Genomic DNA, 18,100 nt, shown 5'->3' with positions numbered 1-18,100 from the left:
ATTCGTTCGCCCTGATGGATTTCAGGAAATGACCACTTGCACCGGCCATTTACTGGTCCTTCGCTGGACAACTCCATATTTACACACAGAGGACTCTTAACAAACACGGCGCTATTAGGGCCAAATGTGTGCCTCTTTGGAGTGAAGAAGGTGGCACTTCCACGGCAATTAGAGGAAATTGGCAGTATCTGCGGTCTACACAGGAGTGCTGACATCAGTTCCCACCTCGGGGACCTCGGGGACGTCTGTGAAGAGATCAAACGGCTCCACAGAAACGCTGAGGTCACCGTGCTCTGCTGAAACTGACCAGAGGTGTGCCCCCGGCCCCGGGTGACGCTGACCCCACTTTCCTGCTTAGGTTACATGCACTCAGCACGGAAAGCTGACTCAAAGTCGGCCTTTGAAATCTGTCTGCTGTTAGCGTTATTGTTAATGAAAAAGGGCCGAGACTTCTTGAGAGGTAGTGTAATGGGAGGGGAGAAGGTGAAAGCCACATGTTTTGACTCATGAATTGGTTATTGTAAATGGGTTTTCAACATTAGAGCTGGTGATTGATTATATATTTGTTTTTTTCCTCTCTCCTACAGAATAACGGGTCCTTGGTGTGGTGCCAGAATCACAAGCAGTGCTCCAAGGTATTGTGGTTTCGCTTCTTTCATGAATGAGACACATGCCACATGCAGTGCCTCATTATTACAGGATAATACAACATAAAGTGTGCGAGTCACGACAGGACTAGTTTTGTCATGCCTGTGGGAACCACTTTGAGAGCCATTGACAGACTGCACTGAGAAAAAAAAACTCTCCTCCTTCTCGGCTCGATGGCCTCAGATCCGATGAGGTTCCGTGCGTATGGATTCACGAAAAGCAAGGCGTGGCTGTTTTTCCACACGCTCATTTTGAATTTCAGCTGGATGCATTGTGGTATGCCTCCCGCGGCGCTTGTTTGTGATTCGTGCTCTGTCCCGGCGAAGGTTGACACAAAGCCGGTGTTGACAGCCCTTCTGAAAAGACGGCGCTGACATATTCCGTCAGACTCTCCCGGAGCTGTTGACAAGGCCCTCGGAGGTGCGCTGTGTAGACTGTAGGGAGGAGAACGCCGCGGAGCTGAAATAAGAAGGGTGATCCGCCAGTCGGAGGAGAAATCTGAACTATGCTCTCTGTAGCTGTCGGGGGCTCTCACCTCCTCACAAACAGACTGAGAAGCCAGGATTTAAACACCCACCCACGCGAGGACGAGTTCCTCTTTCATGAAGCCAAGTGTCTGTCGGTTTTTCCTCTGTACGAGGCATACCCCCCCCCCCCCCCCCAATTATATAATAATGTATTCAAATAAAATACGGGAAGCATGTTATCGTACAGGCGACGATAAATTAGATGTAAACCATTTTGAAAGATATTTTTTCTTTCCTCAAAAGTCCACAGTGGGTGTAATTGTAGAGGAATGCTTGCTGAGAATCTGGGCAAATTAACAATGTTGCAGTGATGGTGATTAATTTGAAATTCAGGAAAATGCAGACTGGGTGGATTCTGTTAAGGAATGCTTACTTAACACGGCCTCACGATAGGTGTACATATTAATCACAATCAGTGTCTGGTATGAACCGCCTCTGTGTCTGATTTCCTTTTTTTGGGGGGGGGGGGAATTTCAAATTGTTTCCTCAACTATTTGCATTTTGCCCCGGATACAACAGAGCCTTTTGTGCATTGTGCTTTTGTACCACATGTGCAAACGTACAATCAACGAATTTGACCTTAACGCTCAACGTTGAACACAATGCGGTGATTAAAGAAAGTCAATGTAAAGCACAGCCAGCTCAAGGTTGTCTGATTTTCTCGTAAACAAAATATGATTCATGAAATAATATTTTCAATAATCTGTCGCCAGTCTGTATTTTTCAGTCGGGTGTCGAGGCTCACTGGAAGGCAAACCTCCTTTGTTTTCGCCATGATGCTGGGAAACCTCCTTTCCACTGTGATGGCCAACATCGGCTCCTGGCACGAGTCGCTTCCCTGTCACTCGGCAGAGTTTTATGTTTGAATAAGGCTTTCGCTGGCCGTGAGTCTGAGCACAGAAAACTGTTTTCATAATCAACCAGCTAACATTGCTGAAACCCAAATGTCCCCCCCCCCCCCCAACAAAAACCCCCTCTTTAATGGACTTCTTGTTCTCCCTGCTTTTTAACAAGCATGTCCGTTAGCGCTTCTTTATCCTACTCGCAGGCTGTAAATAAATGAGGCTGGATTTGATGTGAAGAATAAAGACATGCCTGTGCTAAAGCCGTATTCAAAATAGTTTCAAGGGCTCTCTGAATTTAATGAATTTTAATCGTAGCCTAGGTTTTTGCTTCGGCCACTCGGGGATGCAGGCCGGCACACGGCGCTGGAGCTTAATTTGAAGGCAGAAGTCAATATTTTGGGAGCAAACATCACCACACTTCACATTCACATCAGTCGCCTCGAGTGCACACTCGGGGCCTGTGCGTAGTGTGTCCAAACACATCGCTATTGTGCCCCGCTCTAACAATTGGACCAAATGGGCCCACGCTGTACAGTGGTCCCCTGTGAATAGCTCCACAGCCACTGATTAGCCTCTTCACTTCATGAACAGCACACAGTCAAACAGAGGGACAAAGGCAGCGGCTCCCGGGGAGTGCGTTAGGGCAGAAGGCCTGTCCACCCAGAGCTCCCGGCCTGTGAAGAGAAATGCGCGGCAGGGCTGCCTAATAATTTAGACAAAGGCGCCCCGACCCCGTCCATCTGTCCGCATTTTAGGGGAATCAAAGCCCCCCGTTTCCATTCGTGACGAGAAAGTCACGCAGGTCATTTCGTATGCAGTGTCCAGAGCCGGCCCCGCTCTCAGTGTCCCCATTGTCATGGTGATTAACCTGCTCGCCCTCGCTCCGGAGCCGAGCGAGGTGGCATTTTGGAGAGCCGCGGAGTCATTATCATGGCATAACACTGGACCCGCAGACAAACTCCATTCAGCGGCGAGACACGCGGAGAAAGGACGCCAGGCCTTTCTATGAACTATTGTCATTTTGTCTCCCTACTCCTGAGAGCTCCCCACTTGACAAGTTTAGATGTGCTGGGTGAAAGTTTTTTCTTTTTCTTTTTTAAACTCCAGGGCGTTTGCTCTTTTTCTGCCAGTGTAAAGAAAATGGATTTTGTGCATATGCACGGTAGAGTGTGCAGAGGCAGCCGGAGGTCTTTCCACATTCAGAGCAAGGCTGATATAAGCAGGGCTTGCTTTCCCCAGGGGTGTGATCCAAGCTCCGGATCAAATGCTGTGGGATTGACTGAAGGCAGCTAGTTGCCAGTCTGCAACAAAGCGGTGCGCTTCATTGCTCAAACTTCTCTCAGGGAAAGGGCAAAGAGGAAAAGGACATGTGCATCATGCCTGAGCAGTTGGCCCCCGTGGCGAGTCACTGGAAAGTGTCCATCACTTTTAATTTAAGAGGAAGAATGTGCGATAGTTTTTCAAAATCAGCGTACTTTTTCTTCCACCCACCCGATCTCAGTGAAAGGTGATTTGCTGAAGAGAGAATTCCCAGAAAAGTCATGATCTAACATCTTTGGGAAATGGGATGCTGTCCGAACCGGCTGCGTCCCCTGCAATGAATTTATCAATTTAATGAGCAGTGGGGTACAAGCTTTGTGAAGCAACATTGTCTGGTCGTCTTTCACGGATGTCTCACGTGTCCCAGGTGGCTCTTTTGAGCGCTGCTTCCTCCCAATCGCACCCCGAGCTGCACATACCAGCACAAGAATAAGAAGTGTTTACTCTTTTGGATTTCATGTTGCCTTCGTCTTCACATGTTGAAAGCTTTCGGAGGGGTTTGCCTGAATAACAATCGCTGGAATGCTACTATGTCTCATTCAAACGTGCCTTTCAAAGCCCCCCCCCCCACACACACACGCACGCACGCACGCACGCACGCACACACACACACACACACGCACACGTACACACACACACCAACCCCCACATTTTCTCACACCAAAATCAAATTTCTCCATCTGTTGTTCTTTTTTTTTTTCAGGGTCAGTTGAGCCTTTAAAATAACTCAGAATTAACACTCTTAATAAAAAAACCAAAGCAAACAAACTTAAGAAAAGAGCACGGCGCATGCTTTCGCATCCCTTTCGCTTGCAGCGTTTGAGAGCGTGTCAGTGCAGTCTACAAGGGCTCTGTGTGTTCATCTTTTCTTCAGGCGGTGGTAGGTTGTGTGTTTTCTGAAGAGACGTGATAAAGTGGGTGCTGGTCGGCAGTTTTACGGCCGGGCATGGCCGGGATTGTCAGGCGCTGGGACGGACTTCAAAGCACCTTTTGGTCACGTCGAGGCCAGACGTCCGTCTCACCTCCCCGCGTCAGGCCACATTACCAGCACCGACACCTCAAAGCGAAATGCTGGAGCAGAAATCAATCTGTCAAGTGGCCAGAGTCTGGATTGTCCGTCAGTGTTGCTGCTAAGCAGAGTGTAAAATTAGAGCAAAAACCCCCGACCAGTTTGACTATTGATTTTCTCATTTCATATGGGTACACGGAGGAATTCTGAGGTGGTGGAGATCATGTAGAGACATATATCTGTAGTTTCTCTGAAGGACTTTTTTCTTTTCTTTTCTCATAGTTGGAGGCAGTGTGAGTGTTAGTGTGTGTGTGTGTGTGTGTGTTAGTGTTGGTGTGTGTGGGTGGCGGAGGAGTGTGAGGCAGGGCTGGTCAGTCCCAGCAGGAAGGACCTGATCTGGACATGGTTGTTAAGTTTCATTGGCTAAAGGGGGGGTCGCTTCATTGGCTGCTATCTGTAGAGCTCATTATTCACATGGTGGGTGGCAGAGAATGAAAACCCCCACAGCGACAAAAAAAACCCCGAGACGTGGCCACAGGAGAGGAGGCAAGCTGCAGCTCAGACTTCCTCAGCAGTGAAAGCTCACATCTCTGAGCTGCTCCCTGAGCTGGTGTCGCCTCGACATGCGAGCAATGAGCACTCCAGGAAACTGTCGGCGAGCAGCTGCACAGATCCTGCACAGCAGAGCGGCCTTCTCTTTATTCTTTACTTTCCAAGATAATCAACCTTTCACAGATAGCCTGATTTAACATGTCCTCACTGTCAGATGGGATTTAATTTTCCTGAAAGATTAATGTCATCAGAGCTGCTGTGAAATCCTCTGTCAGCAATTAAGACCAGTCTCTCTGAGACAATCTGCCGTCAAGTGTTTATTCCCGTCCCGAGGACGGGTTGGCTCAGCGTCATGGATCACAGTGTACACATCTTGTTGACTTTGCCGTCTATTTCCCTCCCGGAGGCCGGCCGCTGAGAAGTGCTCAAACAAGGACTGGCGCTTCATCTGTCGACCGCGTTAATATGCCGTTACCAAACTAATCGCGGCGGCCGTCGCGTCGACGATGAGAAGATTAGGACGGAAGAATCTTAAAGCTGAGGTGCTTAGTAGATGCGGGCTTATCAGTTTATTCCAGCACCACTCAAAGCGGCTGCATCTTGCAGATGAATCCCACAGATTGTGTGTGACATTTTCAGGACGAACGTGTGTCAAAGACACGGTGATTGACCGTTCTCTTAGCCTTTGACTCGAGGCCGAGCGTTTCAGCTGAGTCGTTTATACTTAAGCTCCCCAGATGTGTTTTTGTCTCCTTTTGCTTATTCCCTGCAGCGGCGGCAGCGGCGGCGGCGTAAAACGCAAAACTCTTAACAAACCAACTTGCCCAGGTTTGCCCTTTCCTCTGTGAAGCCCTTTGTTCGCAGCTTTTGAAACTCACATAAAAGGGAAATCAAACATCACCTGGAGCGAAAGAAAGAACACATTTCTCAATTTGGATGTGTTACAATTCTGGGATACTGAAAGGAACCACGGGCGCGAGGAGCTGTTCGTGGAGGCTGGTGGGGGCAAGTAGGATTAGTGCATTTTGAAGTGTTTCTGAGACTCAAATAAACAAGCGGAGATAGTGGTGGAATGTGACTGCCGCACGGGATTAGGGCGGCTTTCCTCGCCTCAGTGGCGTGTCATGTTTTCCATGTCGTTGGCCTACATTGCGACCGAATCTCCAGGTCTCATTTCATCTGAGACGGGGGAGGGATTGGGACAGCTTCAGGAACGAGCCAGCGGGAGGGACTTCCTTTATCTTGTTTACTGTCTGCTCAGTCCGCAGTGACATGGCATCGCCGTGACAGAAACGCTTCGTTATTGTTGCCATAAATCAGATTCGTAGACAGTTAGAATAAATGTTATTCGCGCTGGGGACGTGCTTTATCAAGTGATCAACTTTTCATCTCTGCCCCGATGCATCTGTCATCATGACGTTATTCAGTGCGATGGTGTGGGAGTCAACACTGTAAATCATGTGTTGCGGCAGATCCGACATGGAACAGCGGGGAGAGGGTTTGGCTTTCCCATGCCACGTCACGGTGAAAGGCCCGCCGGCCTCTTTATCACCAATCTGACCCCACATGATGGATGCATCCTGTTGAGTCTAATTGTCATGAAATGTAAACTGAGCCCAGAGGTAGGTGATAACTGGAGCTCGAGTTACAGTCACTGTAGTTTTTTGACTGTTGTCGCAGCAGAGGATAACAACATTCGGATGGCAGAGGACCGGTAAAGAGAAAGAGCCCTCTCAGGGGAGTGGGGCATCAGTGTGTGTGTGTGTGTGTGTGTGTGTGTGTGTGTGGGGGCATCAGTGTGTGTGTGTGTGTGTGTGTGTGTGTGTGTGTGTGTGTGTGTGTGTGTGTGTGTGTGTGTGTGTGTGTGTGTGTGTGTGTGTGTGTGTGTGTGTGTGTGTGTGTGTGTGTGTGTGTGTGTGTGTGTGTGTGCAGGGTGGGGTGTCTGGGTTGAACTTCAGAGTCATTAAGTATTAAGAGAACTGCTATTACATTCCACAGCAGACAAAGAACAGTTCTGGCTGAGCTGTGTGGGCTTTTTTTTTTTGTTACTCATAAATAAGGCAGGCACCTCTGATTGTGGGGTAAATGTATAATTCATGCACTGCCCCTCCTGCTCCTCCTCTTTTTTCTCCTCACTTTCTGCCAAGCGATTCCCTTTCAGCTCTTTGTTGTCTGCCCCCTCAACTGCATTTAAATTAATAATTAAAGTAATGCTCGGAGAATGTCTGTGACACCACCTGCTAGGTTCCTCGCCGCCTCTGAGCCCGGGTCTTGAGAAACAAAGTCGAGTCTTTAACAGTATACATTTCAGCTCACCCTGGAACTGCTGGAGTACCACAGTGTTTTGCTTGGTTGTAAATATGAAGGAATTACGACACAGGCAACGTTCGGATCTTGTGTCCTTCTCAGGGCAGTAAAACTCTCTGAGATTTGGAAAATGTGTCATTGCTTGTATAAGCGAAATCCAAGAAGTCTGTATCAGTCTCGCTCTGAATTAATTTGCACAGTTAGTATTATTTGTATTACTTATATTACTGATAATACAAATACTGCCAGTTGCTGGAACCCCTGTACAGTATATCAAGACAGCGTTCATATTTTTTTTTTTTAAATGTCCTAGGTGCTGCAGAATATTGCGAGCAGACAACTTGTGCAGCAATGACAAAAAACACAGGGATGATAAGGATCGATTGCACCGTATGCCGGATCTCCATACGGTTTGGATACCGGCGCCTTCAGGGAGACGGAGGAGAGCAGATATTCACCAAATTTGCTACACACACATAGATTCACCTGGATTCCACACAGGCTTCATGTGCCCCCAAGACTTCAGTGCAGGAGCACCGGTGTGCTGTAATTGTCGTCTTTCCTATAGTGCTCTGAAAACGGCGACACTGTGAGCCAGTGGCAGCCGCTGCGGTGCAAGTTGATCTTCCACCAGCTTTGATGCAACTACTAAATCCAATCATCAACCATCTCCGCTCCCCGATAAGTTCTAAGATAAGCGTGGCAATGAGTTAAGCAACCTTCCCCATCAGAGACCCCCCTTTGCGATATTTGTCAGCACTTGCGCGAGCTTGCCGTGTGCAGAGCTGCAGACTCGCATCGCAAATTTGATCTAGCTGATCCAGCCCGCCACACTGCTCAACACACACCTGCCATGATAAACGGCAGGACAGAAATGAAATACGTGATATCTAATGTACTTAACGCGCCGCGAGGTCACGTTGAGTTGAGTAAAAAAATACTGTGCAAGACTCCACAACTGCTCAGGACGGGGGATATCTCCTTTCTGATTTACTCGCTACATTTTTACAATCCTTTTTGAAAATGAATGGCCTATTGGAAAGACTTGCGCGCATATGATTTTACACTCACTCCAGCACTCGATGAAATATGTTTCATCCTGGTTAGCCTGTAAAAAAAAAAAAAAAGTCCCAGTGGGCATCGACTGAAAAGGCAGTTATGAAAGAGTTTAGGCATGTTACACATTTTTTTTTTGTCTAAAATGAACACGGCTTTGGATCGAATTCGAGCTGGCTTTGGATCCTGGGAGGCAGCTTGTAGTAGAGGATGTGCCATGAATGGGAATGAGGGAGACAACAGGAAATGATCAAGGCTAGTGGCAGAGTTCAGAGACATGCCCACCGTGTTGTGGATACATGGAAACATGCTTCCATAGTTTTTCAGATTGTTCTCAAAATCTTAATATCATCCAACATGAAATGCCAAAAGAGTGGAAAAAAAATCAAATGATTCATAATCAGCTGAATGTACTGTACAGGCTGTTGTGAAATACAAAGCCAACCATACTTTGTATTCACTGTAAGGTAGAGATGGAACCATCAGTCGACTCATCGACCAGTCAATTGACAGAGAACTAATTTTAGACTATTTTAGAAATCGGTGATTTGTTTTAGTAGAAATTATCACAAGAAGGAATGAAACTATAGCAGGAAACTTCTTCTCAAATGTGAGGATTTGATGCTTTTCCTCGTCATAAATGACAGTCAACAGAATATCTTGGGGTTTCAGGTCGTTGAAAACAAACTATCCGAAATCATCCCCTTGGAGCTCTGGGAAAACATCACATCCATTTTTCGAATAATTTTATAGATGAAATTATAAATGGAGATAGAAACGGAAGATACATTTATAATCATTAGGTAGAGTCTGACTGTATAGGTTGAGGCTTGTGACTCCCTCTGCGGTTGCTGTGCTCTGTTATAATAAATAAATGCACGAGTACAGTGTAGATGAATGAATTAATTTGCGTTGACGGTCATGTTCCTTTGTGCAGTGTAACTGTCGTGCTTATTTTGGGCAGGATGCATAAACAGTGTTTGGTAACCGGCAGTAGGAGCACTTCAAAGACACATGGAACTCTCCCAGTTGAATCATCAGAACAAAAGATGAGCTTGTTGTTTCATAAAACATTCAAAGTATGTGGGGTGTGGCCGCGTGCCTGCAGTTAGTCATGGTGGTACTGTCGTTCGCTTCATTAACTCAGCCCCACCTTTTTTCCACTTTGATTTGTTGTTGTTGTTGTTGTTTTTAACTGTGAACAGTAAACTCAAATCCCGTCGGCAAAATGTCTCTTCAGATCCTGTTTTTTTGTGTTTTTTGCCTTATTAAATAGACACAAAACATGTGTCAGTGTTATCACCTTGGTTTTCTATCAACTAAGTGTCGAAGTTGAGGGGGGCCACAGAGACACGGCCACATAACACTTCTGGCGAGCGAAAAAGCGCCTTTGGCCGTGTTTGTGAAAGATTTATCACATGATAAAAATCCCATTCTTCGTCCGCGCTGCAACTTGAGCCCGCTGTTTTCAAACGTATCTACTTTGGAAGGAGTTTTGGAAAGCACCCATGCTCTGAGCATGAACACGCCGGCTTAGTGCAGATGGAGAGCCAAAACGGAGGGGAAAGATGAGTTGTAAAAATTGATCTGGATTAGAGCGGTCGGACAGTCAGAGGGAATGAAAGGCCGGGTCGGAGAAATGGGAGCACAGAGGAGATAAGAGCCGAGAAGAAACTTTGGGATGTCGAGGGCAAAAGATAGCCAAATCCAAAAAGTGAAAAACAGAGAGAAGTGAGTGAATACTGTACGTGGAGTTAGTGCCTGTTTTAATAGAGAGGAGAGCAGAGCAGAGCCCAGCGACCGGCTCCCCGATGGGTCGATAGATCTGAGCAGAGAGCAGCTGGAATAATTGAGTCCGGTCATCGGGAGTGTGAAAAGCGCCCGGGCAGCAGAAAGCAGCCATAACTCATCGAGATTGGGGGGTGGGATTTACAATGTGTGTGTGATCAACAACAGAGATTCCTTCATATCGGCCTCCCAGAGGAGCAGAAGGCTGCAGCTCTCGGCCCGGGGGGGGGGGGGGGGGGGCAAAGGCACCTTGTCAATATCTGTTGGCACCGCTCGAGATTAACGCCGACCATCAGCGCTGGGAATCGATGCATTCAGCTCCCAGACGTCATCTTTGAGCAGGGACATATATTAGTGGGCTGCGAGGACTCAGGGAAAGTACAGGAACACGCATATTTTTGGCACATGATCTTCACCCTGTCCACACTAATGCGGATATTTTGAAAAACAAACATGTTCCTCTACGTCTGAGGAAAATATCCCCTCCACATTATCGTGGACAAGGTCTTTGTGTCTGCTAAATTTATTCCTTTTTTTTTTCCAATAACAACAACATAACTCCCACGTCTCCCTGTGTGTGTAGAAATATGTTCAGGCAATATGGGAAAATGTCCTCTGGATCAGTATGAATTATGGCCTGTTTTTTGTTTCGTACAGTGTGTATTGTTAAGCCCGGGGCAACGCTGACTGGTAGCAGTTCATGCTTCATTAACACAAAGAAAACAAATGCATGACATTTTATATGTATGGACTTTTTCATAGTTTGTTATTCCAGTCACTCACCAGGGGCAGTTAGCATTTTTACGATGGGCGGAGATAACCATGGTCCTATGATAGAGAAAAGCAGTTTTATTCACAGAAACTTACCCGACAACCCCCCCCCCCCCCCCCTCCATTTCGCTCCCTTCCCTCGCCTCCCCCATCTTCACCCCCTCGCCGCGTCCCCGCCATGACAAACTGAAGATGGGCTGTGGCATTGGCTGCCATTCAGCCTGACTCTCTCATCGGCCCCACAGAATGCCTTTCAGGGTGCCCCAGAGTAACAACTGCTGCGTTTTATTACGGCGTGAAATGGGGAGTGAAAGAGCGCTATGGATGTTCCCACTTAACCATGCAGAATGTGTCACTATTGGGTCGGAAGATAAGGGGACAAAGGGGAAATGAGCCCGCTTTTGTCGAGACTAACAGCTCAAGTCCATGGAAACAACCGTATGCTCTTGTTTACAATCTCGGGGAGCAAAAGAATCGGTGTCTTTTTTTTTGGGGGGCGAAATGTGCCCAGAAATAAGTTGACATCACATCGGATGATTACATGCATTCCTTGTGCTAGTATTCAAGCAGATGGTGGCTGTGTTAGCAGCAGGAGAGATTTGCTCGAGGGAGACCCAGACATTGGCACCCGAACCCAGCAGATACACTGTCCAGCTCAATTATGTTCTCTGCTCCGCTATGTTCCGTGCTGTGTGTTCCCAGACTAGATCTCAGGGGCGGCACATTTGTGCAAATGTCTGAGGGCTTTTGAGGCATTAATATTCAATGGTAGACCGCAGATATCGCTTAACTTGTTCCCATGGATAAAAAAAAGTTTGCAATTCACACATGTAGTTTTGCATATGGTTTGGAAGTGGTTTCGCTTTTATGAGTGTGGTGCAATTAGCTCCTAATTGCTATAATTCCCACTGATATTAAGTTTAGAAAAGTCGAAGTACAATGATTCAGGATGTGTATCTGCATGTGATAAAAATAAAAAAAAATTGCACAAGCGCTTATAGAAAATATGCCATGGTACTTTCCTGAGCGTGTTTTTTATCAGCACTGTGGTTTTGATTGAGCACCGAACTGTGTAAATAGGAATCAGGAACTTGATTGATGAGAGCACCTTTGTAATTATATCCAGTCGTCCTATTTGCTTTGGCAAGACATCTGTCGTCGGTCCTCCTCTTCCCTGCTTAAATGTCAGGTTGTGGGTGTGGCTCGGGAGAGACGATGACAGATTGTCAGTTTTCCGCACACCTGCAGGGAGCTATCACTGCCTAGACACAAGCCCTTTTCTTTTCTTTTTATAGGAGTGCCGTTTTATACGCTCATTCGGCGAAAGCAACAGCCCTGATAATACTTTAACTTAAAAATCCACTTTCTGGTACAATTCAGCAGTTTGTGTTGGTTTGCAGCCTCTTCCCCGAAGAGGTTAAGGGAAAGGAAAATCTGGGACAGTGAGGGTGAGACAACACTCAACACACAGCCAGCATGCTGATCTGTGTTGCAATATCCCCGGTACGCAACGCGCTGCGCTAATTCATGCTGCTCGGCACGCACGCCCGAGCATCTCGAGGTAACGATGATCCTATTTTCACATGTATAGTTGTGGTTGTGTTGAACCAGAATGGGACTCATCCTCGATGTAAAAAAAAATAAAAATAGAAAAGCCAACGGAATGCGTTCGGTCCGTGCACACAAGTTCTTTCAATGAGTAAAATGAGCTTGATCCCCAGGCTTATGTGTGTATGTTCGGTGATTTGTCGAAGGGATTTGGGGGCTTTAACATGTGCGTCTCCTGGCAGAATGTCCTTTAGACACTGGTGCGGCGCTCAGTTATTGCCTCAAGACCTTATTGTTCCTGCCTATGTGAGGCCGCAACGCTGAGGCTGCTGCTGCTGCTGCTGCTGCTGCTGCTGCTGCTGCTGCTGCTGCTGCTGCTGCCCCGTCTGAGCCGCAGGCCTCACACTCAGAGGACTCAACTGAGAACAGAATTAATGATGTAAGGTCACAATATTATTAATGGCAGATGATGATGGAACGGAATGAGGCACGACTTGGACGCTGCGATTGAGCTCATATGTCATCTTAAATCTCCGAGGTGTTACCGTGGTTTCACCTGACCGGCCCCTGTAGAAACAACATTAGTTTCCTTTGGAGAAGTCATCCGTCACAGCCGCGCGCTCTCCCTCCAAGGTGTCCGATGTTTTCCTCTGACACTTTACATCTCACGTCACTCGAGTGATATCTATATTGCCGTGAAGTGATTAAGAAAATACCCCCTTTTCCCGGCCGCCGCCGCCGCCGCCGCCCCGCTTTTCTCTTCACTGAAGAGCCGCCTGTTAAACACTCGGCACTGAGTCCACGCGGGGACCTCGGCTGCCTGAGACGAGACTGGGCAACGGCAGAGCGCCAGAGCCGAGTGTAATTGGGCGCTGGCAGGCGTGTGCATGGTTGTGATTGCAGCATGTTCCTCCAGAAGCAAGGTTTATGTTTCATCATGCACCCGTCCACTGCACTCCATAAAAAGCAAATAAACTGTTCACTGGCAATGGCATAATAATGACAGAGCTGGCTAATGAGTGAATTAAAGAGTCATAAATCTGGCCCCCTGACTGAGATGTGAAATTTCTTACATCAGCACTGTGTTTAATACCCTCAACAGTAACGCGACAGACTGTTCTTATAATCATTTTTTTTATTATTCTGGCCAAAATCGGATGGCAGCTCTCCCATTCCTGCCGTGGCGTATCTCCACCCCTCACGGAGGGAAACACATCGCACCTTGTCGCACCAGGCGGCGGATGAAGGTGAACGTGTTCAAAATGAACATTGTCTCGGTGCCGTAGCCGGTGCAGGAGTCGGAATTAAATGGCGGAGTTGAATGAGTGGCTCTGGCAGGTCTCTGGTCGGTGTGGTTTGGGCTGCTCCCAGTGCAGCACAGAAGCAGCCTGGCAGCGGTTTGTCTGTTTGACTGAACTTGCTCCTCTCTTTCACACCGGCTCTCAGTGGCCAGCCACGGGAGCACTCGAGACCCCGGCTCGTTTCAGCCCCCATCTGAGCACGTTCCCTCTCCTGCGGCAGCGTCTGCCTGATTCCATTGGACATGCCCGGACTTTCTTGTGTTACATTAATGTCGGCTTTTTTGTCGAATTTGATTCGTTCGGGGCGAGTTGCTGCATTTAAGGCGAGGGGGAGTTTGACCAGATTGGTCAACTTTAGTTCAAAATTTTTATCATCCCATTATGTTTGGCGAAATGACTCGGAGTTGCACTCAAACTGAGGGTTTTCTTTTATCCCAGGCCGATGCCAAGCGTTCAGTAAATTTGTTCCACGTGGTAAAAAGAGGGAATCCCAAGAACATTCAACCAAGTGTATCATTTATTAAGCGCTCTCTGTTCGGCGTGGTGAAGAGAGGGGTGTTTAGTGCCGGTGCCAGAGTGTATCAGGCCCCAGACATGAGCAAGAGAAGTGGCAGGAGGACAATGAGGCATAGAAAGTATGCAGAGCTAGTACTGTAAAGGCACGAGGAAGGAATCCCAGGGCCCACACCAAGCAAATGCTGCGCATCAGTGGATTTCCAGACACCGGGGGCGAGTGTGTGCCTGTCTGTGGACAACCACTCTGCCCCGTGTTTTGCCTTTGCAAGAGATGGTTTATGTCGGTAAACGGGGGGCATCTGAAACGACAACAAAAAAAAAAAGAGGTGCGACTACGGTAGTTGTTGTGAACGTGGAGGGGAAGTGGCTGAGTGAGGTGTCTGTCAGCCAGCCAGCCAGCGCCCGGGCGCAGAGAGCACCGTCTCCACAGCGGCGGCCCCTCTGATGTGGCTGGCTCTTTGAAGAACTGACACCCTTCTCCTTTTCACAGTGCCTGGAGCCCTGCAAGGAATCCTGGGACCTGAAGGAGAACCAGTGCCAGGATTTATGCGAGGTATGTCACCACCACAAATACCGACTCAGACTCCAGCGTTTGGGGCTTCTTGTTTTTTTTTCAGACTCGCTGGAAAAATTCAATAAGAGGAAACTTTAGAGGCAGTGTGAAGTAACTCCTATTTTGCACAGTAATGACACACTCCCTCGGAGGGTAAATCAAAAAGCCGCTTAATGTGCTCGCCGCTCCAGTGAGTCATGAGGCGAAATGTAAATAGGACAATCCCTGTTAGTTCGCAGGGCTGCCTGCGTGCAGCCAGGCGGGTTGCTCCTAAAAAACGCACTTGACATGTACTTTTTCCTTATTTCTCCCCCTCCTTGTCATCAACCCCGCACCCCTTAGCCCCTCTTCCCTAAGAAGCACTACGAGTGTCTCACGAGCTGTGAGTTCCTGAAGTCGGTAGAGGGCGTGAAGCAGGGCGACTGTCCTGCCCCGGAGAAGGCCAGCGGCTTCGCAGCGGCCTGCGTGGAGAGCTGCGAGGAGGATGGCGAGTGTTCCGCTGTGAAAAAGTGCTGCTCTAACGGCTGCGGCCACACCTGCCAGCTGCCCAAAAACCTCTACAAAGGTAATGCTCAAGGCTAATAAACGTTATGATATCGCAGTAAAAAAACGGTTCTGTCCCCGTCAAAGTTGCAGTTCTTAAGACTTGTGTCCTGGTTGATGTGATCCTTCCCGGAGGTAAGTGTGGTGGATTAGATACAACAGCAAACATTAGTTGAGCAGCATCTTTGTCAGAAATACAACTGAACTGAACGCTTGTAGTGTGAAGCAGCACCGGTAAATATAGAGGCGACGACTGTTTGCAAATACATTGATTGATAAAGTCAAAAACATTTACTCTATTACTGTTCGTTTACCGTGAATCCCAACGTTCGAGTCATAATTCAGACTCATCTGTTCCAGCTCCTCACTTAAGCTGAATCTGTTTTCACTCAAAGTGATAATCAGACCTAATACAATACATTGTGCCATTTCATTAAGTTGAAGCTTTCAAGATGCCTAATGCACCATTTTATACAGATCCCCCCAAAATTCAATCAGACATGTTTTTCTTTTCTTTTTTTTTTATCTATGAAAACTTTCTTGATTAGAATTTAAAATAACTTTTTTGTGGATTTGAACGATGTTTGGTTGCACGGCATGAGTCTGCGATGACAAAGCAGATTAAAAGAGGAATTTAAGCAATGAGGGAGAGAAGGAAGACTTAAGGGAAGATTAAAAAAAAAGTCTAAAACACTGAAAACACACTGAAAACTCTAAATGAAGCATATGAGAAACACTAAGATAACCTGTATAATTATTAGGATAAATGAAGGAGTTCTAAAGAAACTCAAGCTGACAGACTCTGATGTACCAAGTGAGAGTTATTTAACTGCCTGTTTCCCCAACTAATCATCTTTTCTTGTAATTATTGCCCAGCACTGTTTTCAGGAGGGATTAGATAAACACGGTTTGTCAGCTGAAGGCTGGATACTCCCTCCCTCTCCATTTCTCCTGTTGAATGAATGACGTTTTATATCCGGTAATGGTCCAACACAAACATCATGTTTATAATGTGATTAGGTTTTTGCACATCAGAATCATTTTCATAAATGGCTCAGACCCAATTGATCCCTCTCTTTCAAACGTTAATTTCAAAATCACTGACGTAGATTGCGGCATTGTCTTAGCATCTAAAATCTCTTCTTCTTTTTGGGATGTATACTTCACCCACACATTCCCTGTGCTCCATCTGTGAAATCGGAATATATCCTCTGTCTTGAATATGCCAGATAAGCTTGAGAGTTTCACAGACACAGATGTACCCAAGAATCTTTGCTCCAGTAAAGCGGTTTAATAGCGCTGCCCAAGGCGGCCTGATGTTCTGAGGATGCCGCGTCATTATGTGAGAGAAACCAAGTGCCCCTGAACTTGGAGATGGGAGCTGGGAACTACGTTATATACACAATCAGCACACAATTGTTGGCCGCCTGGGGCCATAACAAAGTTGAGGAGATGCTGAAGTGAGAGCAGTGAATCTAAATCAAGCTTTGAAGTGCAACAGCGATAAACTGTGGCTGCGTATGCCCTGAATCACACTGCAGTGAGTCTAAGCATGTTTCACCGTGCACACTGTGTTTAGTCGTGAGAGGCCCGAGCGTGTGATTTGTGAATTTGAGCTCGTGCACACAGAAGGGCATGCTAGTATTTATATTTGATTTGGATGAAATCCCGAGGGACTTCATGGTGGATGCCATGCTCTTAAAGGTGAACAGCACATTAATTGGGGAAAGATGAAAGCGGGCGTAACCTTGAAAATGTGCAACACAGCCACCCAGTCAATGAGAACCATTCACCGCACCGCGAGACCTTCAAATCAAGCAGCCCGCACGGGATTCAGTCCAAAGCTCTGAGCTCATGACGGGTCGCCGTCAGCACCATACTTAGGCGGAATTAGACTGAGCACGTCGGCGAAAGTCCAGATGGAATTCCTGTCCTGGTCCTCGGTGTTAAAGGTCTAATTAGTTGCCCATGGTTTGAAGAGCGTAATTGTTTCTGTGTGTGCACAAGTGTGTATGCAAGTCTTCGCCGCGATGAGCCATGATGCTGGAAGCCATTAGCCAACACAAGCGGAGAGAAATGGAGCGTTTCCCCCACTGAGATCACTCTCAGATGTGTGTTTGTGTGAGCTCGCTCAGGTTGGGGTGTCCAGCCCATGTGCATGTCCCTAATAGAGAAGAACTGCGGTGTTCAGGCTCTCGGAGACAGAGCGAGAGAACCTCACAGGGCTTTTTATTTGATGATTTTTACATCAATAGAACAGATCCATCATCCACTGCTTTGTAATATCATCTCAAAGAAGTAGGAGATACAGAGATACACGGATAACAGATCAAATGTGCATGTTTTACTATATCTGCGTCTCGTATGTCTTTCATTTTCACATCTTTCTCAAAGCTGAGGCCTTTCACAAACACATAATGACGAACGCAGCAGGAGATTGCCTGAGTCAGCCACGTTCACACCAGCAGGAAAATACCCGGGACACTCTGTGGCGTCTGGCTAGAGCATGCAGGAGGCAGGAGATGACAAGAATTCAAGAGTTTTTGCTTACAGTCATCAACACACCCAGTCGCTTGCTTGTGAAATATCTCACAAACTTTTCCCGCAAATTTTTCCGGGACGCCGGCAGTAAAAGTTCAGAGTTCTTCCGTGCATGTCTTAAAGCTGCGTAGGTCTCTGTTTGTCTCGCAAACGTTTTCTGATCAGAAGCCCTACACAATGATGCACTTTGTGTATGGAGAAATGGAAAAAGGAACTGAGGTGGGTGGTGGTGGTAGTTAAAACAAAGAATATGTGAAAAATGCAGACGTCAGTGG

The 18,100-nt window shown here is 47.1% G+C and overlaps 1 protein-coding gene across 1 annotated transcript in view; it reads left to right on the top strand.

Annotated features, from left to right (window-relative positions):
* LOC118283116 (anosmin-1) overlaps window positions 1-18,100 on the top strand; it is a 39,636-nt gene that overhangs the window by 6,110 nt on the left and 15,426 nt on the right. Inside the window, exons 2-4 of the mRNA XM_035604827.2 lie at window positions 588-635; window positions 14,679-14,741; window positions 15,084-15,306. Of these exons, the coding sequence (XP_035460720.1) occupies window positions 588-635; window positions 14,679-14,741; window positions 15,084-15,306 (334 nt within the window). The remainder of the gene's footprint in view (window positions 1-587; window positions 636-14,678; window positions 14,742-15,083; window positions 15,307-18,100) is intronic.

This window comes from Scophthalmus maximus, chromosome 14 (genome assembly GCF_022379125.1).
Source record: "Scophthalmus maximus strain ysfricsl-2021 chromosome 14, ASM2237912v1, whole genome shotgun sequence".
In the NCBI taxonomy this organism is placed as follows: Eukaryota; Metazoa; Chordata; class Actinopteri; order Pleuronectiformes; family Scophthalmidae; genus Scophthalmus; species Scophthalmus maximus.
This window is presented reverse-complemented; position numbering and strand designations above follow the sequence as displayed.